At 36.7% G+C, this 25,076-nt stretch overlaps 1 protein-coding gene across 11 annotated transcripts; it reads left to right on the forward strand.

Moving 5' to 3' along the window:
* Positions 1–1,786: 1,786 nt before the first annotated feature.
* On the forward strand, positions 1,787–23,168 carry PNPLA4 (patatin like domain 4, phospholipase and triacylglycerol lipase). Of its 11 annotated transcripts, none has more exons than XM_074858857.1 (9): positions 1,787–1,875; positions 3,178–3,491; positions 4,245–4,371; positions 9,988–10,172; positions 13,199–13,293; positions 13,470–13,605; positions 15,513–15,578; positions 20,226–20,378; positions 22,321–23,168. In XM_074858857.1, exons 2-9 carry the CDS (start codon positions 3,261–3,263, stop codon positions 22,450–22,452), a joined length of 1,125 nt encoding a protein of 374 aa, XP_074714958.1. In that variant the 5' UTR covers positions 1,787–1,875; positions 3,178–3,260; the 3' UTR covers positions 22,453–23,168. The 11 variants fall into 11 exon arrangements, with proteins under 11 accessions (XP_074714958.1, XP_074714960.1, XP_074714957.1 ...); XM_074858859.1 differs by lacking the exon at positions 1,787–1,875 and adding an exon at positions 1,961–2,086; XM_074858856.1 differs by lacking the exon at positions 1,787–1,875 and adding an exon at positions 2,007–2,260.
* The last annotated feature ends 1,908 nt before the right edge of the window (positions 23,169–25,076 follow it).

The following is a 25,076-nucleotide window of genomic DNA, read 5'->3' on the forward strand; positions in this document are numbered from 1 at the left end:
ACTCTGGTTTTTATTTATGATTTTATACTTGCCCATGTCGGTGCTTTTCCTTGTCTTATCCTGTCTGTAATTTCACCTTTCTCATCTCACATGAATCTCCTCTTCAGACTTTCTGACATAGCTGTGTAGTATCAGCAATGGGCCTGGTATCCTTAGGGCACAGATGCCCGAACAGATTTGAAGTCATGGGGAGTCACACTCTTCTTTTTTAGCACTGGGATGACTTTGACAACAGGAGGTAAGGAAATTAATTAGTTCTAAGCAGCTACCAGTCAAACCCATAGGTTTGAGTACCAGTTGCTCAACGGTAACCTATATGCTCATGCTTACCCCATAAAAAAAGCTTATCCTTTTCCTTGTGATACATCATTAGACATTTCTTCAGGTCTTAACATACTGCAGTAAATCATTACATTTTCTTGAACTTTTCAATCCATGTACCAGCATCTGGATCTAGGCCAATTTGAATTACCGTTGAAAAAAAATTAATTAAATTGTTTAATGAAACCTATCCATAACAAGAATTTTCCACCCTCCCCATGAAAATTTATTATGCAGAGCTCATAGAAAAGAGACATTCAGTAGGAGACATAACTTTTAAATATATATACTTCTGAATTATATGCATAACATCTTTGTCAGTAATAAAACAAGACCTTCAAGTTAAGTTTCGCTCTCAATGATTTTCTTCATACATCTCCTCATTTTCCATGTAGGACTCAATCTGTGAAGTAAGAATTCAGTCTTAATGGCAGAGACACGTTATAGTAGTCACACCACTAACCAACTTAATTGTGCTGATGAAAAATATAATAAAGTCGCATTACCAAAAGCTCATTTTGCTGCTGTAGCTAAGGCCTGTTAAGGGAACTAACAGCTCCTCCCGTAAATATGGGGAAAGAGTGCAGAATGATGAAAAGAGAATGTAGTAACTCCACCATGAGATGGTCTGGTTGCTTTAACACAATCCCAGGGCACTGTCTTGCAACTACTGCTTTGTAGCATTTGAAAAGATGATCATTTTAAACAGAAGCTGCCAAAGTTGCCCCCCAAAACAGCTGCATCTCCTTCTATCCCAAATCCATACCAGCCCCTCCCATATACCAGTAAAAAGTAGTAATGGATGCCAGAGGGGAAGAAGGCTCATGTGCGGGAAATCTAACTCAGATGGTTTTGTTTTAACCCCAGTCAGATGCCTGGGAGAGTTCACACATCTACTTTTCTGTCGCAGGCATCTTTGCTCTCCCCAGTTTTCTTCCACCGCTGTTGGCTACAGGATCCCTCTCCATCTTGAATCTGTGTGCTGGGTTGACTGTGGTACTCGTCTGCCAGAAGGGTGAGTGGACTCACCTTACTAAAACACAAACACAAAACAAAAAGGGGGAAAAAACCCAAACAGCTTTATTATCGCACAGAGGTCACCCCTTCAGCAACTGGAAGCCCCAGCGGAGCGCCCGGCCGGGCACAAGGGCCGTCCTGGGGGTGCGCGGTCACCCGCCCACACGACGCCTCCCGGCGGCAGCGAGAACCGGCAGAGTGACAGCGTGAATCGGGGGGGGAAGACACCCCGCGGGCCTTCTCCCTCGGGAGGCCGCCAGAGCAGGCGGCCAGCCCAGGCAGCCGCACCGCCGCACTCCCAACACCGCCGGCCAGCTGGCGGTGGCGGCCCGCCCACAGTCTGCCCTCGCGCCCGCCCGTGCCCCCGACATCGACCGCCCCCGGCTTCGCAGACGCAGCGACGCGCGGGCGGGGACTCTGCCGCCCCGCGAAGGCCCCGCGGGCGCCCCTGGCCCCGCCCCTCTGCAGCTCGCGGAGGCCGCGAGGCCGCCACCGGGGGAGGGAGCGCGGCGGGGGCGCCGCGGTCCGTCTCGCGAGGTTTGGCGCGAGTAGAAACCCCCCGCGGGCGGGGCGCGCGCTGGGCGCCTTGGGGGTGGGGCCGGGCGGGGCCGCTCGGGACCTGCCGCCACCTGCCGCCACCCGCCGCCACCCCGGAGCGGGGGCCTGAGCGGGGGCCTGAGCCGTCGGGGGCCGCTGTCGCTGCTGTTGCGCCCGGCCGGGGCCGTCTCCGGGGCCGTTCCCGAGGGAGGTGGGGCCGTTCCGCCGCGGCCCGAGTCCCGGTGCCGGCGCTGCGTCGCGTAGGCTGCGTTAGAGCCCCCGCAGGGCCCGAGGCAGGAGCCTGGACGGGGCAAACGGGGAACGATTGGGGGTTTGATCTTAAAATTGGAAGGGACATGGCCCGCTTAAAAACCGCTTTTCTGTTGTAAGTTTACAGGTTTAAAAGACGCAGTGACTTTTCTTAATGTTGTGTTCGCTTCACTTGTCATTTGACGCTCTCTGTTACATTTAAAAAAATTGTCTCATTGTTTTATCTCTTTTGCTTGTTTATATCGGTTGTTCACTGAGCAGAAGTGGAGGGAGAAAAATCAAATTGCATTGTATCTCATGGCACACGACATGAGGCAGAAAACCTGAAACTCACTTACTTGATGGGGATTAAATTTGAAGTTGATAGTACACCTCCGAGACCTCGCCTACACAGAATCACACTGGGTTTGTTTGCACTGGTAGTCAGGGCAGTCGCCAGCTTTTCATCTGAATAAAGGCATTTCCATATGTTATTCTTCATGGTCAGAGTCTTGCTAGGTGTAAACCAGACTTACGTTTGATTTGTGAGTCACTCCTATGATATCCTCGTAGCATAGAAGATTACAAGTCTTGTCTTGTAGCAGCCAGGATGCTTGAGTGTTTCTTACTAGGGTCCTGACATCAGCAATTGGTTTGAAGTTGCGGGAAGACTCCTTGCACATTTTTCAGCTGAGGTAGAAGGAGCAGTGTATTCGCGTTGTTAATTATAAGGGACAGTTTGTTCGCTTGTTCTTTGCGTTATTAACAATTTTAGTCCTTCCTGTTCCTGAAATGAACAGTTGACTTTATGGTCACTGGTGAACACCACAGCGCCAGATGGAGGCTGGTGAGAGAGGGAGCAGCTACTGAACCAAAGTTCTGCCTGGAACTGTTTCATTGTCAAGTGAATCAACTGTTAATGCATCTGTGTTTTAAGGGAGAGGATTGTGAAGAGGGCCTTGTTACAGTATCAGGGCCTTAATGTGCAACTACCTTTCAACTGCTCTTTTTTATTTCTCGCCCCCCCCCCCCCCCCCCCATGTTTTTTAACAGGTGATGTCTAGAAGAGAGAAAGCGTCTACTTGCGTACTTCTATGATGTCCAAGCTCATCTATTGATACTGCCTTTATAACTCCATGGTAAAACAGCTTCTGAGAGTATCAGTTTGGTTACCACGTCATCTGGATCCAGAGGTCACTTCTAAGAAAATGTGGACTGCCAAAAGTCTTTGTAGTGCTCAAATAATGTTGCTTCAGTTGAAAGAAGGCAGACTGTGTAATTGCATGTTTCCAAAAACTCGGCAGTACTGGATTGGAATTCTAAACTATTGCACCATAAGAGCGCCACATAACAGAGTTAAGTTCCAGGTAAGTGTTTTTGTGATGCTCTAAGTGATGTGCATCAATACAGTGATAATATAATTTCTTTTAGAATCTACAGAGCTAAGCTTTTGGTCTTGCAGCCTTATTTATGAATTGAATATGCCTTAGTATATTAAGGTAAAAGGGCAGACAGGAACAAATTGCAGGAGAACCAGTGTTTCAGAATTAACCTTTTGTGTCTGATAGTTCTAAGTTGGGGAGAAACATTTTTTTTTAAATTATACTTTAGACAGTACTGCATGATAACTGACAGGCATATTAGTTAAAGTGACAACCGTTTAGCGAAGAATAGGACCAGAGTTCTCTGGAAAACTTTTTACTAATGCATATTGCACAAAAAAGGGGAAAAAAATACAATTTTTATTGGATTTGTAAGGGATGACAAAAGCATAAGAGCTTGATTATAAAAGAATCCGTGGATATAAACAAACATAGTGGGAAAGGACACAAAATTAAGGCTAATCTTGGGTACTGATAGTTCCAAATGGCAGTGTTTTTCTTTTTCTAGATGTCTTAAGCTTTTATCTTAAAATAAAATTTGCAGCATGTGGGAGAGAAATAGTGGAACATTGTGGTTTCAACTAGTTTAGTGGAGGCTAAGCAATTGAGAAATTAATCTAGATGGTTTTACAACTATTTTAATTAACTTTATTAATCTGTTATAAGATGAACATGATTTATCCTTAATTTGCCTGTTGCTTCTCTTTTTAATAGTAATATTTGGCTGTATGATTGTAGGTTTCCAAGGTAAATGATAAACAATCAGTAGCAGATACAAGAATGGCTACTAGTGCAGAGGGAACTAAAATAGCTGCTGGAAAAAGTCCCAGTGGAGTATGTGATGGAAGCCAACATTTATTAGAAGGTATTGAATCTTTTGCCACTCTCTCCTTAAGAAGTCAGCCTTTCCTGTCCACTCTAGACATCTTGTATTAGTGATCAAGATGGTCTAAACTCTTTAACTTAAAAGTTTTGCATGATGTGATGCAATTATTTTTTAATTTTAAGGGGATTATACACAATATTTATAGTTTGCAAAGACTCATGTAATTTCCCTAAGTGTCTTAATGGCTGATTGGATATGCGCGGATTATTTTATATTATTATTTTAATTTTTTTTTCTTAAATATCATCAAACTCTTACAATGCTTATTTTGTGTGACTGGATAGGTGGAAAACGTGGTTTTCCTGTTCTCTTGCTAGCAACTGTGGTGACTTAAGTAGAGAACAGTCTGTTGGATGGGTCACTGGTTTGTGTGAGCTTGTTTTTGACTGGGAAAATCAGTTTCTTGAGTATTCACTGAAGATTACCAATGGTCTGTGATGCTAGTTAACTTTTTTTTTCCTGTTATAAATGTGAAAAAACAAACATTCCTGTGTGAGTGGTGGTTTTGGATTCAGGTAAATTAGTAGTTACAACTATGACCTTTATTTTAGCAATGCTACCTGGCTGAACAGTTCTTTCCCCATAACTTTGCTTGTCTTGTCATTCCTAGCTAATAACTAATCCTCAAATGTGCTGTTATGCATCATACATTTTAGCTCCTGTGCTTCAGGGTGCTTGGTCATTCTCATTCTATGTATATTTAATTTTTGTTTGTAAAGGTTTTTTAGTCAGTTGCTTTGGGCGTTTTCAGCTTTTGTTTGCAAATGGGATGACAGGGAGGTAGTTATGACTGGTTAAGACACTGAGATTGTACTCTGTTTATAATAATTATATTGCTCAGGAAACAGCAGTATGAGAAACTGTTGTGCTATTTCTTGTGCTTGACAATTAGGAAGACAGTACGTGTCCTGAAAAAGCTGTATTGTACTGTACCATAATTCTGTAGAGGCTTTTCTCCTTACATACGTTCTCTTATAGGTTTGCATTGCAAATGGATGAGATACTGCTGAGTAAACAGAAATGCCCCCCCCCAGCATATTTTTAATCACCAGTGATTTTTTTTTTTTTTTTGCAGATGTAAGAATCTTTTAAGTAGAACTCATAGGTCTATGTTTATTCTTGAATGCTCCTGCAGTATCTGTAGTGAGATTGAACAGCCCCAGTGTCCTTCTAGTTTCTTATTGTACTTTTCTTATCCTTCTGTTTTTTCTTTTAGACAACAGAAGCGTACCTATACCCTTAACCAGTTAAAATCTTTATATTTTGAAATTTGCCTATCATGTAAGTTGACAACATTTTTGAAAAGCCATGTCAAAAGCATTTGCTTTGCCCTATTTACATCAGATCTCTATAGTGTGTGCACTGTCCAGCTGATGTACTTGTGCATCTCTTAAGGTTCATTGAAATTTTTTCTTAAGGCATGCCAATATGATAACTTTGAGTTAATAGATAATATCTTTACTGGTCAGAACGCACATTAAACCCTCTAAGAATTTTTGTTCTGAAGTCTTGTGGAACAGGTGTTTCTTACCATTTCTAAGATAGCAAGATTTCTGCTGTTTGTTCAGGCAGCTGAAAAAATGTTCTGTGTCCAGATGTCACTGTGCTTCTATTTCTGGTACTCTGTAAGAAATTGGCAGGGAATAGTCATACTGTAGACTTAATTAAATTTCTCTATGTGTTCTCTTGGGAGTTGTTATAACCCTACTATTCTTTTTGATCAAAAGAGCAGTGATCTACCAGATCATCAAAGCAAAAGACATATTTGAATCACACTGTCTCTGAAATACACCATTCTAAATTGCAAATCAAGTGTTTCCATGGCATATTTGCAAGAATCAAAAGAAATGGGAAAGTTTATATTCTTATAAAAGTGAGTATCTTGGTTTCCTTTTTCTTGATTTTCTGATTTTACAGGACATTCCTTTAATGAATGCTTTCTTATCTTTTCCTCTTACTCAGAGATTCCTTTTGCAAGGTGAAACAACATTGCTTAATTGCATCTGTCAAGCAGATGGTTCCTTATAGAGCCATGATTCTTATTCATCTGTATCATCTTTGTAGGTTAAGTGCTTTGTTACAGATTTGTTGTAAGAGGCCTCAATTCAATGTACAGAACCTCCCTGCAGGTAGATTTGTTGTTCTGAATGAAGATGTTAATGTTCTGTTATTTCTTCTCTATAATGCTGATTATTTGCAATACTCTACTGATCTTAACATTCTGAACAAATGAACAAAGACCTGATTGTTCCACCCAGCAACAGATATTAGCTATCACTTAGGAGCTAAACATTACATGATTTTTTAATTAACAACTGGATAAAGCCCTGAGCAACCCGATTTGATCTGATAGCTGACCCTGTTTTGAGCAGAAGGATGTTGAGCAAGAGACCTCCTGAATTATTCTATGATTCAGTGATTTTTTTTTTTTCCCCCTCATTATTTACCCACTTGTAGGGTTGTTACATATATGGACAAACCCCATTTCTCAGTCACGCAGCTTGACGTAACCACTGGATCTGTCATCTGAACATGAATGTCATCTGTCAGTTAATGTTTGTACTGAAGTATTTTTAAATTTAGTGTATATGTGACATATACATAATGTAGACCTGGGAACTGATTCTAATTAATAAAAATGTAGTGCTTGATAACACAGCCATGCTGTTGCTACTTTTGTTTTGAAGTTCTCTTGGGGAATCTGTAAAACTGTGCTGTATTGCATGCCATACAAGTCCAGTGGATCAAGTACTTAACTGCTTTTTGGGTTGCATTCATTTAATCTTTTTGGACTTGAAATTAGTCAACTCTTAACAGAGTATGAGACTAGCAGCATTCTTTAACAGTATTCCTTTACTTGCAATCATAGTGTTCTTTTCTCTTTTTACATGTTCATCTCTCACTGAATCCTTCTGTCAGTCAAGAAACTGATGTGAATGCTCATTCAATAATCTCTTTCTGTCTCTTGGGTAGGGGAATGAAGAAGGAGGGATAGAAGTATGGGACCTAAGTGTTAAGAAATTAACCCTCATCAAAGAGTGAATGTCATGTATCCAGATACTCAGGAGAACAGTGGTTACTTACAATATTTGATAATTAGATAGGATTAAAGATCATGGAAAAAATAAAATTTCCTCATGAAGTCTTTTAAGAGAAGGCACGGACATCTGACTTCAGTCAATATATTTTCAGCGGTTTTTGATCTGAGATTCAAATCATCTCTTCAGTTTGCATAACCTCCTTTTCTGTTCTTGCTTTAGAGAAAATGTACCAGGCAATTCTTTGTACAATGCAGTGTGATTGTTTTCTGCATTTGTAAGGATTTTTTTCTTTTAGAAAAAAATCTAATCTAAATTTTCTGTCTGTAACTATGCTTTAGATATTCTTTTTAGTTTTCATCTTCTTAGTTTTCATCTTTTTTTGATTTGTGAACATCTAAATATTTTCCAGCAGGGAGAGATTCCTTTTAGAATACTTTGTTGATGAGCCTTGTAGAATGTTTAGAAGATGGGTATATACATGTGTACAAGCATACATATGCTTGCTTTTATTTACAGAACCTTATTGTCTTACACTTGTGTTTCTAAGTTACATTTCTTAGGTCCCTTAGACTTAATTCTTGGGATTTGTGCAGCGTTATTTTGCTTGTTTATTTTCTGACCAATCAACTACATAAACGTGATCATTATGCCATGTAATGTTTCACATTAATAGTGTCTTGAGCCTGAAATCTCTTTTGGACAAAAATGGGAGTTAATTCTTCCGTGCTTGCATTTCTTCCTAGTTAATAATGCAGTTGCTTTAACCAACTTCACCCTGCTGTCAGAGTGACCTGTGATGCAAATGCATCTTTGCTCGGTAATTTGTAGAAGGCATGGAAACACCTGCAGCACTTGGTCAAACTCGCGAGAGTTTAACTAGCCTGAAAAGAAGCCATCATGGCATCTTACTTGGAGGTCTGTTTAATTTTCTTGCACTCTACTAAAAAAAAAATAAATCTTCAAAGTAGAGTTGTGTTTGTTGTTTTCCAGTAGAATCTTGAGTAAACTTTTCTATCTTCTATGCAGTACAGTGATTTATCTTTAAAAGATCCTTTCTTTTAAAAAGTAGAAACATGATTTATCATTTGCTTCATTGCAAATGCCTGTTTCTCACTGAGACAGCAAAAGCCAACCTCACATCCTTTCTATGCAAATGTGTTGGATATGTTACAGTTATTCCTACTTACAAGTGGATATGCAAGCATTTCCAGTGTAAAGGGGGTGAATCACAGTTGATTAACTTATGATAGTGTAGTATTTTAGCAGAATGGCTGATGCACCAAACAGTATGCCCTGGCATTATAAGATGCGCTTGCTTTCTCTTTCTTTTTTCTTTTTTTAAGAAAATATTAAACCTGGTTAGACCCATTCATTGTCTGATTTTAATCATGTTACGGGTAAAGCAGTTGAGTTTACTTATCTAGTAGTTTCGAAAGCTGTTTCTTATCTTTCATGTTATTCCCATTTCCAAGCTGAAGAGGCAATTTAAACCAAAATCTGTTGCTGTGCATGTTTGCCTCTCTTCATCAGATTATTTCCAAAAGAAACATCTCATCAGCTATGTCATTACAAACCAGAAATATCAAGTATATTCCTGAGGGTACTGATTTTTTTTTGTCACATTTATATTGAGACATACCTAAATATACTAGGAGTTTATTTTTAATTCAATACTAAAATAATCTTTACAGTATCTTTTATATCTATACAATATAATCTGTGCAATATCTTATTCTCATAATTGTAGTTGTTTTAAGAAACAGAAGAGCTAATAAAATGCACAGCCTTATGTTTGTTTTTTTTTTTAATAAACCACCCCTAACAATCTCAATTTATGCTTCCCGTTTGTGATTTTTTGTTAGTTTTAAAATCTGTCCTGGATACCTTCAACATGTGTGTGTGTTTTCATACATTTTGTGCTTTGTATTTTACTTTTGATTTTTTTGAATTCCTCCTTATTTTAATAGTGGCAACAGTAAGTTTTGTGTTTTTCTTTTCTAAACAAGAAATTACTTTAAATAGGAATGTGTCTATTAATGATTACTAATAATGCTAGAAACAAATGAGTTCTAAAGGTGAAGGAAAAAATTCCTTTCTTAGAGAATTATATTGGGTTCAAGGCTGTGTGTGTGTAAGGGGAGTATGATGACACAGTAGCCAGCAGTTCTATGATTAATTTGATTTTACTTTAGGTGGCTAACTGTTCCCTCTCCAACAGCATTCTTTTATCACTTTTGGATAGCTACTTTCAGTTTGTATTTCTTTGACAAATTAGATGAAAATGTGCAGTTATGTTGTGTATGGATATATTTATTGATTGAAAAAGGGATTTGTGCTAAGGAGTATATTAGAGTTGTTTTCAATTTTGGAGATGTTAAACTAACTGCTGCTTGTTTGATGTATTTGGTAATCAAAAGTTTTTACTGTTCTTAAATAAACTGCTTTTTGTTATTTAGAGATAGTTTATTATGTGTTCTGTGCCAAAATAATAGATGTATGTTATAAGATAAAATTAACTGATCCTTTTTCTGACTGTGAAACTTTATTTCCACAGCAAAAATGAAACATATCAATCTGTCATTTGCAGCTTGTGGTTTTCTGGGTATTTACCACTTGGGGGCAGCAGCTGCTTTTTACAGGCATGGTAAGAAGTTACTGAAAGTTGTGAAAGCTTTTGCGGGAGCTTCTGCGGGATCACTGGCTGCCACTGTCTTATTAGCGGTACCAGAAAATATAGAGGTAAATTAATAAACTCGTAGGTATAGGACATGATCATTTTCAAGGATATTTTTGATATGATCATCTACTATTAAGTTTTTAAAAATATTTTGGTCCTTGTTTTTCTTCTTGCTTCTTGTGAAGGAGCAGGACTTGTATATATTTTCATTAACAAAATCTGTGACTCATGGGCAAAAATGTTTGTGAAACAAATATTTCTTTATAACAAAAATCTGTCATATGAACTTTATATTTGAAGCTATGTAAATATAAATTTCACGTGTGTGAATGTTGAGTTTCATGCAACCAGTGATACTTTAATATACCAAAGTGTGTATGTACTTAATCACTGTTCACTACGAAGCTAATACTTGTTTCCTTGGCTAGAGGTAGGCTTTGTTAAGCAAATGCATAGCACATCCTTTCATCCTTTTGTGAAAGGAGATGAAAATGGTAGATGGAGTATATTTTCATAAAGCTGAAGAGCACCACGCACCAGCTCAAATTTTTTCCTTGTTGTCTGTGCTCTATTAGACAGCACAAGGAAGTGTCTTGTGCACCTCCTTTAGTCTCAGCACAGTTCAGGATGTAACAGCAGTAGCCCCACCATGAGCCAGGAGGGATTAACCCTCACAGCATTCTGTTCTGACATGCTGCATACATTTTATTCATTATGTTATATTGTTTAAATGGAAAATTGAGAGCTGTTTTTTGGGGGGAATAATTATTCCTAATTCTTACAGAATTTAGTAAAGGCAGTATTGTGTACTGAATAGAATTAACTTTTCATATCAGGATAACTATATTTTTACCTTTATAACATTTCTAACTTGAAGTATTTTGTATACACAAATATAACTCTTACATCAGTTATTTTTTTTTTTTTAATTTCTTTGTCCTCCCCCCAGAGATGACTGTTAGGCAAGATATAATTAGGACTTTCTCCGTCTCCTAGTCTGAAAGCTCGCATACAACCTTTCCTTACCTTGGACAGAATGTAACACTGAGAATTTGTTGTTTTAATTGTTGCTGTTCTAGTATGACAGTTTTCAAATGTCCTTCTGTTGTATCTTGGATTTTTGTCACTGTTGAAAAGGCAAGGGACTTGAGAATTCTAGGGAGGCTTATAGAGTTATAGGTAAGTACCTATTTATTTCAAAAGTACCTTGATCATTTTTAATACCAAGCTTGCTTAACTCAGTCAAGTAGTTACAATTTCTAAATGTGTCCTCACTCACTATTTAAAATTTAGATGGATTGTTTAAAGCTTCTAGCACTAAAATTATAAACAATTCATAGCTGTAAGAAGTTGTCCCTTTTGGTAGCGAGAATTAAGAGTCTAGGTTATGGTCTGTTCTTAGTACTTGCAATATGGAAGGTAGTTTTCTGTCATTAACCTGGTTTTGGATTCATCCAGCTCCCTGTTACTCTTAGCTCCCCATGACATTATTAAAGCGTCTTAGATATAAAGATCATAGTTCTGAGGTGCTTCTATGTAGGGTTTTGTGGGTTTCTTCTCTATTTAGAAAGAAGTGTCTGAATGTGCCTCTTTCCAGCTGATTGACTACAGAAGCCTAACTGTCTAATATAGAATAAATTCAAGACTTGATGCATATAACTAGTTTGATGTTTTTGAATTGGCTTGGAACTGGCAATGGCAAGTAATTCATAGAGTAAAGGTGCAAATCTAACCTATGTGAAATGAACTAGCACAAATCTTTACAGTGATTGTTGCTTTAAGAGGTATGGACCTCTTAACGAACATTTTCAATACATTTATTCAAAGGCCATATAGAGAAAGTGGGTCCAAGAACTACATTTCTGTCTTTTGCTTAGGTGAGTGCTCTGTTGTACAAGTGATGTGAGGAAGTTAAACTGCTTCAGTCTGCTTGCTCCTGATCTCCTACTAATCCTCTCCTCAACTCTTTCCTGTTTTTCTTTCCACTGAATTCTGTACCCTCCTTAGTAGGGCACATTCACTTCTCTTTGTTTCCTTTTTTTAAATTATTTTCTTAGTCACATCAATCATTTATTTTGTTACTAGCAACATACTTCCTTCAGGAAGCTAATAAGCCAGGAACCCCAAAGTATCTACAGACAGATGTTTTACTCTGTCAACATGTGGTTATATAGGTGAATATTGATATATTTATTGAGTACCAATTTCAGAAATTTGCATAAGAGTGGATTTATTTTTTTCCCAAGTCCCTAAAATCATTAGAGAAGTCTGCATGTAAGGATAAAAAAGGAATATGAATACTGACTAGGGAGTCTTAAGCATTCAGAATCATAATTCGTTGTTTCAGAATCTTTTTGCTAAAAAGTAAATACTACCAATTCCTTTACTCTCCTTTTGGAGTTCTTATGGCTCACACTTCAAGCTATTTTTCTGCAGTCATTAACACTAGGCATTTCAGCTAGCGTAACAGGTTCTCTGTGCAGTTGCACCTGTTGCCTGATTTTCAACAGTGTCTTTTCTTCCTGTGTCATCCATCATAGTATTCTATTCATTAAATACTTCCATAGTATCGTATTCATTAAATATGTGTATTTGTTACTAGCATGGTTTTTGCATTAGTGAGAAGAAATTGTAATAATTGTAATTTTTTAATGCTTATAGGCATCTTAAGGTACTTGTGTCTGGTTTTAGTACTGAAGTAATCTTTAAAATAAAAGGTGGCTTTACACTTGAAATACAGATGATCATTCTTGTAATGGCATGGTTCAGAAAACTGATTATTTAGAAGTGGTAATATATAGAAAAATATCTTTTTAACTTTCCTTGAGTAAGTGGTATTCTTGTAAGGGTTTGTTATTATTTTTTTTATTAGGGAACTTGTTTTCTTACAAATTAGTTCTTGTAAAAGGGTCAATGTTTGGTTACACATATCCTGTTACAAACCAAGCACATATGAGAAAATATTTCAGTCTGATCTTATAGCTTTCTCTTGATTAAAGCTTTAGCTGCTAGTATGTTTTAGATACCACAGTTGAACATACTTCTCATAACTAAAACATCCTTAACAGTGAATTTTTTTAATTTCCAGAAATGTAAGCAGTTTGCCTATGGATTTGCAGAGGAAGTTAGAAAATTGGACTTCGGTGCTGTAACGCCTGGTTATGATTTTATGAAAACGCTTAGGTACCTAAATGCATCTGTAAGATCATTTTTGTGTGAAGCTCTCTAAATGAAAATGGAGAGTGTGCATATTTTTTCTATACTGTGAGGCGCTCAGCACTCTTTCTTTCACTCCTCACATATTTGCAAGCTTTTAATATAATGACGGTGAATAATGTTTAGCATTTTTTTTACTCTAGGGAAGGCATAGAGTCTATTCTTCCTTCTAATGCTCATGAGATAGCTGAGAACCGGCTCTATGTGTCAGTCACTAACACCAAAAATGGGGAAAATCACTTGGTTTCAAATTTTGCCTCCAGGGAGGACCTCATTAAGGTAATGAAGTTTAGTATTGCTGCTTTAAATAAAAATGCTTGAGTTTCTTCAAGGCTTAGGAGTATGTTATTAGCTGTACAAGAAATCCCTGTTTTCCTCAATCCCTTATATTAGCAGTGGTGCTACAGCTATAACATAAACAGTGGAAGCAGAATTTGATCCTACAGTTTCACAAATTTTGCTAAAATTTATTTTGTGTGTGTTTCCTTCATCTGTTTTTAAAGTACTACCTTGTAGGCAAAGTGTGTTTAGAAAGTAAAAGGGTAACTAATGGTTACAGTAGATGAGAATAAAATAGAGAATCTCCAAATTTTGTAACAATTTGCTGAATGTTTTTATGCCTCTTACTTCACTGATACCATTTATATTATTTGTCATCACAAAAGAAAGTAAAGGAAAGGAAGTTCAGAAAAAGTAAAATCCAACACTTTCTACAGGTCCTTCTGTGGAATGGAAATAGTGTAATGTTAAATACCATCCATAAATTGTATTTTAACTGTTGCTGGAAAACATATCTTTTACTGCCCATCTCTTCTTTTGAATGCCACTTTTTAAAATTTGGATCAGGATTGTGTACCTAAGCTGATATGAAATGGTAGGAGGAACTCAGATGCATGTGAAACAAATGTTCTTTCCAGTAATTGATTATACTTTAGTAGAGGACATCATAAGATACTGCATAATAAGGGAGGAAGTAGAATAAGAAGAAAATCCTTCTTTCCCTGTCCTTGTGGATGCTTAGAGTAAATAAGAGCTTCTTTATAATTAACACTTAAAGAAAAAAATCACATTTGTTAATAAAATCTCAAAGTATGCGTTGGAAGTTTGCCTTCAAAGTATCATTTTTTAAAATCTTGACCCTGTCATATTCTACATGGTAAATCAGTTCTCAAAATTTATAGGACTTAATCATGCAAAGATAATTATGCAAAAAGTCTGTCTCAAATTATGCACTGTTATTTCTAGCTATAGAAGCCAGCAGTGACAAACATGGAGATTATTATTCTGTATGCTTGTGGTTCATTCTTTTTAGTGAAATCTTCTAACCTGAAGACAATTAGAAGCATCAAGATGACCTTAAAATACATATATTTTATTAGTATTTTGATAGTTCTTTGTTGACTTAACCATTTCTGTTCTTTTGTCCCATATGCTAGCAGTAGAATGAGTTGGAATAATAGTAATAAAATTCCAAATAATTGCTCACTGAAATACATTCACATTGTCTGTTCTTTCAGTGCATCTTGTAATACATGTTTTTGTGCATGCCTTCAGTTATGCACGTATCATTTAGGCCGCAGTCTGAATGCAGGTGGCTGCCATGGTAGCATGAAGGGTAGGGTGGATTAGGTTATTTAACTGTACTACGCCTAGACATGATCTGCTGTGTCCCAAGGCATAGATGAAGATACTGCTGGGCAAACAGTGCGTTTATAATAGCAAAACTTCTGTACCCTCTGCCAGAAATCTTTCAGCTTGCATATGCAATTAGTTTCAATGCTTAACAAGCCTGATGGTTCTAAAGTTTTTCATAATGGCTAAACTGAATATACGTTGCTACAGTTTTAAGCTTTTGTTTTCTTTTACCATTCCCAGTGGATGTGGAGAGGCAGTTAATCTCCCACTTCTGAAGTAGACTTTACATATGTGAAGGCAATCATCACATACTAGTGTTCCTAGACTTGCAGTTCTTAAGCTGGAGATGAGGGGGAAGAGGCGTGATTTGTATGTTTGTGAGGGAGCTGAGCACATGACACTTGTATTTAGTTTGGACAGGTGGGACCATTGAATTACTGGTATATTACTTAATATACATAAATACATATGAAAATTTGTATTGGTTCAGAATTACTTTGTTGCATTTTCTTCAGTTTTGTTCTCTATTCTTTCTGCTTTCTTTTCTCTAGGTCCTGCTAGCAAGTAGTTTTGTACCAGTATATGCAGGAATTAAGCCAGTGGAATATAAAGGAGAGGTAATTTTTCAATAGTTACCAACTTTTTTTTTTTTGGTGTAAGAGCATTCTTCATTTATGATGTAATTATTTGATCCTAAGGGAAAGCAACTGGAGTACTATGTTTTGTAGAATAGTTGTTTTTTCTGTTGATATTGTAGATTAACGCTGTGAAAGATGACATGATTTTTTTCATGTGTTTCAAAAATTGTGGCTGCTGAGACTGAAATGATCTCTGTAGCGTGAAGCTGTTTCCTAAAGATAATGTCTAACGCTTGCCATGAGAAGAAGCTTCTCTTAGTAAAGACGCTTCTCACGACAAGCTGTGTTACCAACTCTAAACTGGTTTTTGCAATTTAAAGGACCACCATTCTGCTTTTCTGTTTAATGGAAGGAGTAAGGGAGATCTTGGCAGATTGGATGCTGCTGGAGTACCTGTGTGGGTTTACATATGTGTTCTCATGTTCTGTACAGAATTACATGCTACTGGCATGTAGGTACCTTCAAATCTCTTACCTCTGGACAAGTATTAAAGAATAATTTTTTTTTTTTTCCCCCTGTAGCACACAGCTACGAAGTTTTCAGGGGTGTACACTACTGTAAGAAAACCTTTTCACAGTTGCCTGTATTTGGTTTAGCTTCAAGAACTTTTTTTATCTTTCTTACATAGATATGTTAACAATCTAGGAATAATTTTGACTGTTTAGACTGGCTATAATTACTGGAAGCATGAAAATAGCCATTTCTTTCTTTCTGAAAAATCCTACATGATACTTTTTCCTTTATTTCCTCACATGGGTCCAAATGATGCCTTTAGAATATCTATAATCCTCACAGCCACCCTTCCAAAAAAAAACCCCACAAAACCATTTGCATTTGTCTCTAGCAAGAGGGAGTTGGAGTTCGTTATGTCAGAAAGCTTGTCAGCTTTAGAATTATGTGTACGGCGATGCATACCAGTTAAAATATTTGAAGGCTTTAAATCAGTATTGCCTGACTGAGTTAAATGGAGACTGCTTGCCACTTCCCCGGGGTCTAGAAATTTTGTTGGTTGGAGTTTTTATACGTTGTTTATGCAGTTCAAAGGACATACATGTATGCTTTAGGTTCATTCTGCCATTAGTTAAAGGGAAGGAAGTGTCATTAAATTTCTTGTGGTGCTTTTTCAATTAAGAAATTGAAAGGTTGGCTCAGAGTTTTGTCCAAATTTATTTAAAACCCATTCTACTGGATGAACACTACTATTATGATTTGTATAGGTATTGTAGTATTTATTGAAACACCTGCAGCCTCTTTCTAGTGGACTTTTCTCATTCCTGCCTAGCTTTATTTTTTACACTCAAAAGTAAAATCAATGAATGTTTCACACAAACTGGTTTTTCTGTTACTTGAAAGCTTCTTAACCCCAAAGTTTCTTACTATTCTCCTTAAGTGAGATTCAGAAAATGCAGTTTCTGGGAATGAGGTTGCTTTCATTTATTGTTATTTGTTGGAATGATTAGTTCTGCATATCTGCACTGAATTTTCTCATACTCTGCAAAAAGTACATTTGTGGTTTGGGGAGTTTTTTAAATTTTTTTTTTTTTTTTTGAGAAAACTGTTGCTTGTAAATGCATGTGACTTCTATTCTTTAGTCCAAAACATTTAGAACAAAAACTGTAGGATCTCTCTTGCAATAGTATTTCCTTGTTTTGGAGTAGTGGGTAATAAGGATATGTGAGTGGGTAATAGGGGCCCTAAAGCATACATTGTAGAGCCAGATACATGGCATGTAACCCCATGATCCAGACATGATAAGCACTGAAGTCGGTAAGATAGATTGGATATTGATTTGGCTCTGCCAGGCCACCTACCATATTAGCATCATATTCCAAGTTTCCTGAAAGCTTTACTGTAACAGACCAATGTTCTGTCTGTCTGCATTTATGCTAGTTCCAGGAAGTAAATTCCTTAGGCCATATGGTCCATGGCAGCATGGAATCAAGCTTACTCCCTGCTAGCTGCTCGAGTCTAGTGGCCTTATCTGTGCTTCAGAACAGTTAATTTGGATCTTCTCTGGGCTACATATGTCACCTGCATATATATCTGAGAGTGTTTTTAAAATGTATTTCAGTATGTTATCTGAGGTAAATGGTGCATGACATGTAAGGAAGTATGGTGTGCTTTTGTTGGAATAGTATCAGAAAATAGCCAAACCTGTTGCTAGCCTGTCCATACTGCCTGTAGAGAGTGAACCCTAGGGTAAACTGTTTGCAGCATTGCACTTTAGTTTTCTTTTTAGGAAGAATAATTTTTGGGAAGTATGTGGTTCACACTGGGATTAGCTTGCATACCTGTAGTATGCATGCTTGGATAGGCTAGACTTTTGAGGTGAATAAGCTAAACTGCATGGCAGCATCAATACAACATCACCCTGTTCATAGCATGCTTTCTTCTGGTTTGATGAGCCTAAAAATAATCTGAAGGAAAAGGGAGCGTAAGATAACATCTGAGAATTTATAGTCTGTTAATGGCCTTAATCAGTTTGGGCTAGTTTATTACCTGGGTTAGGGATTTAGGGTGCCCTTGGACTAGACTTCCAGTAACATCAGGGCAAATTTGCTCCATGTGAAAGTATCTTTCTTTGAGTTGGTTTAGTGTCCTCTAAATCTCTGGCAAGGTTAATCGATAAGCAAGATAAAGATCTGCAGATGATTGCGTTGACTGTATCTGATGACTTTGTGTCACTGTAGTTCTTACAGAACAGCTTTGTAAAAACCATCTACTGGTAAATGGGTAGTTTCTGTTTGGTTCAGCCCACATCCTCAATTTCATTGTCTGATTTGGTTTTCATTGCACATTATTTCAGAACTTTGTCTTTGCACTGTACTTCCAAAAGAAAAACTGGTTCAGAAGTTACCAGGAATTTGTCTCATCAGCTAAGAAACATATTTCAAGAATTGGTTAATGGAATTAAAAGAAGCTGGGGCATTACATCTCTTTATTTGCGACATGTAAATGTTTTATTTTAACTATGTAACAAGAGGGACTATGGAGCTAAAATATTTTTGACTGAGAAGCGTTTTTTCCCAAATGCTTGAAAGAAAATTAAATGGCAGAGGACACTTTGGGCAGGAATAACAGAATCTACCAAAGATAGTGCTTAATAAACAGTATTGCCATTGCCTTGGTAAATGTTTTGATTTTCAAATAAATATTGAAGTTACATAGAGGAGAGGGGGGAAAACCTAAATAATCAGAATTTTTAAAGTGGGAGAACTTTTAAGTGGTAAAAGTACTAAGCTAGACTTGTGAAATACATTAACAATGTCATCTGTTACAGTGTCTTTGACGTGGCTTAAATGGGGACTCTGCTGCTGTTTTCACTGTAGGAATCACAACAAAAAGCTACTTAGTACTCAAGGAACACTGCATATAAATCAATAATAAATGACTATTTATAGACACACAAAAAAAAGCCTTGGTGTTAAAAGTTTTAATGTGTGTGGCAGCTTTGCTCACAGTTATCACAGCAATGATGTAAAGGAATTTGAGAAATCAGAAAGATAGCTTTAAATGGGTTTGGAATTTTAATTTTTTTGGTCTCTTTTTCTAAGGCAAAACAATCTCAGTCCTAAGCATTGAGAATGACAATTGAGAATTATAATTAGTGAAGAAGAAAGCACTTTTTCAGCATAACTCAAATCAGATGTAAATACCTACTTTAGGGTAAGGTGAATCAAGGGCTAGAAGTGTTTTCTGTTCGGTGATGATAAAGGAAGTGTAGCATGACTAACTGACTGTATAAAGTTTGTTGAGAGGCATCTGATCACCAGACCTCATGTATGATGTCAGTGAATGCATCTAGCCAGTACACTGATGTCGAGTTTTGGCTTATGCATGTAAGCACAGAAAGAAATATGAATGTATAAAATATATTGGCAAGAGATGTGACAGCTGTCCCTGCTTATACTGGAATGGAATTTGGCTAAGGTGCCTGTAAAGATCAGGCTCGTTCACCTAGACTGCCTATAGAACCAAGAAATACGTGGGGCTCTGCAAGAAATTAATTGGTTGCTTTTGTTTTTCTTCCTCATTCTTTCCTATACTCAACACTTGTAGCAGACTTGATGTATGCTCCCTCTTAGGTGCCATAGTTTTTCAGCTCCCTCCCACCTTTCCCCTCCGCTTTCCAGCTATTGCTGTCTTGGGTTGTGTATGTAAGATAACAGGAGGCTCTAGAAGAAAGAGACATCATGTTTGGTTTAGCTTGTGCAGTCAGATTGTCAAGCTCCTAGTTTCAGTCCAAGTAATGTTTTAGAGGAGTATACGTTACCTGATATAGTTCACCTGTAATATTAACAATCTTTTCATGTATGTGTTGAGAAAAATTCTATATGGGGCATTTTGTTATTAGATTAACTAACAAGCCTTACCAGTAGCTTGATAAATATATTACACACATATTTACACATTATATCAAATGCTCATTGATTAAACACTGTTTGTACCTTGTCAGTTCCTTGATTTTTATGTCTCATACTCAAGCTTAGTCGTGGTATTTTGAGAAGGAAACTTGTGAGTTTTCTTGAGGGTGGGGTGGAGGAGGCAGGGACAGGAAGAATGAAATATTCAGTTATGATCATACTGTACTAAGGTTACTTTGAAAATATTTCTGTTTTCCAGTAGAAGTGGGTTGATGGTGGCCTTACTAATGGCCTTCCTATCTTGCCTATTGGAAGAACTGTGACGATTTCTCCTTTCAGTGGTCGATTAGATATCTGTCCACAAGATAAAGGACGTGTGGATCTTTATGTTAAATTTGCAAAACAAGATATAATGGTAAGTTGCTTTTTATTAAATAAGTTCAGAAGAAGAAAATGTTGTGCAGTTAAGGTTATGCTTATTTTTAAGTGTCTATTTTGTGCTTATATATCAGTTTAAGTAATGTTTTGGCATTTTCTGTTTTGCAAATGGAGGGTAAACTTTTTCTTAAACACAGAGGAAGGAAAATGTAAAATAAAGAAGAAAGGTTGGAAAGAATTGATGTAGTACAAAATCAAGCAAATTATCACAGACTGTTCAATGTAAATTATCTAGGTTTGCTTTAAGTATCAGGCAGAGTGTTTATAGGAAAAAAAAAAAGTAAACGGAGACTTCTGTAGAATACCTCAGGAGAGGGAAACTCCAGAACATCCCTTCATACTTATTGAAATCAGCTGCTCTAACTGAATTTAAAACGCAAGTTTAAGTTATACAATTGAAATGGTGTACAGTGACTTGTCATCTCATTGCTCAAGAGAGTTTGTGAGCATTTGTGACCACAGTGCTTTTCCAGAAGTTACTTTGTTACATCTTACAGAAACATTTCTGTGTCTTGAAATATAGGCTAAGACTGATTTTTATGGTATCCTTTTCATCACTTATATTTTTGGTTTTGAAAGCTTTGTCTCACAAACTTTTAACCACAGTATTGCTTCCTTTGACATGATGAAAGAAAGTACTGAATAGTGGTAAACCTGTCAACAAAACTCCATTAGAAAGAAAAAATAAAGATTGGCAATAATTGGTACTTTTTTTTTAAGTTTCTTTTAGACAGTTCTTAATATGTTTTCTTAATTTGAGTAAAATTAGTGTTCTGTAATGTCACCGTAATTTGGACTAATTTCTGAATCTTTATAATGTTTCCCAGAGAGATTTTAAGCATGGTAGTGCTTGGTAAATGATCATAAAGTATGAGATTACTGATTTAATATATATGGAAAAAATATGCAATTGCTTACTGTGTATTTCTTGTGATTTGTATTTAATATCTAGTGTATCTAGAGGAGGAAAAATGAGCTGGTGATTAGATTAGAGATAGAAAATTAATTGCAGAGTTACTTCTAGGGTCATGCAAGTGCAGACTTATGCAGTATCTTAGGCAATATTTTAATCTATTCCATTTGAAGCACCTTTGGCTTTTAGAGCTGTAAAAATGTACAGTAAGAATACATTTTTTAGCAATATTGTAATCTGCATAAAATCAAGAGTTATATATCTTCATTTATCTGTATTGGAATGTGAACAGTTTCCTGTCTCTGAACCTCCTCTATCTATTAGTGTCAGAATTTGAATAATTGCTTACTTCAAATAATGAAGATGATTTTGATATTGTTTTGCAAAAATATGTATAATAATGCCGCTAAAATATTAATCATATAAATGAAGTGTTCAGAACATTAGTAAATCTAATTATATTTTTAATTTTGTTGTAAACAATAACGTCTGTATTCAAGAACAAAGTTCTGAAATCTTTTTACACCATCACAGTGTCCACTTGAGATGCTGAGTAGTTCTTACTTTGTTAGTAATACAAGCTACATTTATACACATATGTTAAACATTGCCTGGGAAGGTTCCCAAGAATGTGGTTGTTTGCACTAGTAAGCTGTCAAAATATTTCCTTGCACAAGTTTAGCATGTGCCAGCTACTGCTTTGCCAGACAGGTCTGGGAATGTTTCCAAAGTTAAAATGTTTCAGAAACTTTGGGCAGTTTTACAGGCAGACAGTCTGTCTTGGAGGCTGTGAGTTTAACAGTGTTATGCAGACCGTTTGTGCCAGTTTGTCTTGGCGCTCAGCAGCATACCTGGACATGGTTAATTTACTAGTGTAGACATAGCCGTGCTGGTCTTTTGGTTTTACATATGTTACGTGAAACAGATGACAGAACAGATAGCAACACTGTCAAGTCTAGATAAGTTGCTTTAATAAACTAATTCATAGTTTCTCACTCTGTTGCAGCTGTCTTTGGCCAACCTAGTAAGACTTAATCAAGCTTTGTTCCCACCAAACCAGAAGAAAATGGAATTGTTGTACCAAAATGGATTTGATGATGCTGTACATTTTTTACTGAAAGAAAACTGGTTTGAATAGATGGCACACAGAAAATTGACAAAACCTGATGTCTGTCAAAACACAGCTACAGGCATCCTACAGAATTGCAGAGATTGCTGTCCCAATTCCTGTTCATGAAAATAAAAATTCCAATGAAATTCCATCTGCTTCTGCTGAGAAAGTATCAGTATGAGAAGGACCTCTATAAACATGTCAGAATAGGAATTGTACTTGCCTGGTATTTGTCTTGCTTTGAGGACATTCAAGCTAAACTTGCTTGAACTCAGCGTTTTGCTTCAGCTGAGGACTTGAGTGTGGGGTTTATAAAAAGCTCGTGTTGTGATAATTACAGAAATTTGGAAAAGTCTATTTCAGTGTTATTTGAGAGACAAGTCGACATTGTACCATGAAAAATTGCAATCTGTATTGTTCACTTAATAATTGCGCATACTAATTGGATGCTTGCAATATTGCTGATCTAATACGTATCTTGCAATTTTCTAAGGGACTTGAACACTTAGCACTAGCCACAAGAAATTAAATATTTGCACTCTTATTCTGATATATGTGGTTTTTAACATTAAAAGTTCTTGCCTTTTTCAGTGAATGTGGTCTTCTAAAATTTGAAATACTAGTTGAAATTTGTAAAAGAAGTGTAATCTTTGAACGTAAAAATATCTTGTAAAGAAGGATGTAAGACATTGTTATATTAATTATGTTTTCTGCTAAAATTTAATAAATATATTTTCTTGAAACTTTTGTCAAGAGCTCATTTATAACTTTCTTGGAATGCTATAACAACCTGATTATCTGAAAAAAAACAGTCTGTTGGAGAGAAGTTGAAGTGAGTCAGCAGCAATGAACTCAGACTCTCCTATATCTTGCTGTTTTACCATTCACCTTGCATTGACTACCTTAAGTGCAAGTTCAGGAGTTTCAGTCTTAATGCCTAAATGCTAAAATCCACAACTGTTTATTTAAAAGCAAACAGTGTTTGTTTTTTAAGTTGATTTCTCAGTGCTTTAAAAAAAAAAAAAAAGTGGAGATTTTGTTTAAACATGTATGAAGTTATAGAATTCCCCAAAACTGACAGAAAATCTGTGGAGGTGAGAAATAAGATTAAAAAAAAATTTTGCTATAGTTGTTTGAAAGCCTCTTCAGCACATAACCACCAGGTTTATATTCATATGTAGATTGTATCAGATTGGGATTCATGTGGAAGGGATTGAATTCTTTTATTACTGTTACTGATAATGAAATAAAAATGATGATGTAAAGCACCTTTAGTTTTAGAATGGCAGCTCTTTCTAGATGCATGAGGTTCTGTATCGATTGAAAACAAGATAGCTTGCATGATTTCCAGATCTGTAGGACAGCATTTTTGCATGTAAAACTGAAATAAATTCCCCTTGTGCTACCAAGGCACCTGTGCCTGGCTCACTTGAATACTCATTTACACAGAGGATAACTTTCAGCATGAATAGAAATAGTAGATAATGCTATTAAGAAATTCTCATCTTTCACATTGATCTGCTATTGCCTAAGTGTCTGATTCAATGGTAATACCTGTTTTGGCACACTGATGGAAACTTGAAACAGCTCTTTCTCATTTAGTGTTCTGGGGGCTTGGAGCTACGCAGAAGCTTTCAGAAACAGTGTACGTTTTTAATCGGTTACCTTTCTGAGCAGTAACGGCACTGCATGTATTTAGCGAGCCTGTACAAAGCTTGTTTATCTGGACAAAGTTTTTTAAGAGTTGCTTTTAAAGGAGAAGGTTATTAAATGCGAAGTTCATTTACTGATGACGCATGTTGCTTTTGAGCATCAACACTATCATGGTTTGCTATGCTCTTTAATCCACAAAAATCTGACTTCTTTCAGCATGTATTAATGTCATCCACAGGAACATACGGGGATTCATGTTTACTGAGCCCTAAGAGCCACAGGTAATGTCAAGTGCTTCAGAAATTGACCTACATAGGTTTATGATAGGATAATATAAGATTTTTCAGGAAGAATAAAATCGTATTAATGCAGACATGAGATGTAGAAGTGTTCACTGTGGTAAGATAAAGTAAGGGTTTCTTTACGTTGGACCATAAAAGTTGAATGAGAACAGAAGTCTGTTCAGTCATAATGCTAGTGTTCAGAGTGGATACTGCTGCATGTATAGAAAGACTCAAGATTATTCAGCAATCTCTTTTGTCAAACCACAACGAAATATATGAATTTGTAATTTTAAGAATACTTCTTAAGGGGTAAGTTCTGTTAAGGGGGTTTTAGGTGTACTCCTTGTGTGGCTGAAAGCAGAACCTGCACTTGTCAGAATTTCATCTTCTGGTGGACTTGCTATGCAAATAGGCTGCATAACTTTTTAAAAAAATACGTTATTAACATCTTAAAAGGCTGAAGGAAATGAAACTTTCTAAAACTCATACCTATTTTGTACCATGATGCTGTCGATAAGTGGTTGCAATGAAGACAATTGCAAACAGTACTTAAAATTTCTTTTAAAAATGTGCCACTTCTGCTGAAACGTTGCTACCTCTCTTAGCTGTGTTGTCTGGGAAACCATTATTTTGGGTTTTTTTTTAACTCAGATTTCAAAAATTGTTTTGAAAATCATTACTACAGGCACAGTCAAATCTAGAAGATGAGACAAG

Source organism: Strix uralensis, chromosome 2 (genome assembly GCF_047716275.1).
Source record: "Strix uralensis isolate ZFMK-TIS-50842 chromosome 2, bStrUra1, whole genome shotgun sequence".
NCBI classification, from domain to species: domain Eukaryota; kingdom Metazoa; phylum Chordata; class Aves; order Strigiformes; family Strigidae; genus Strix; species Strix uralensis.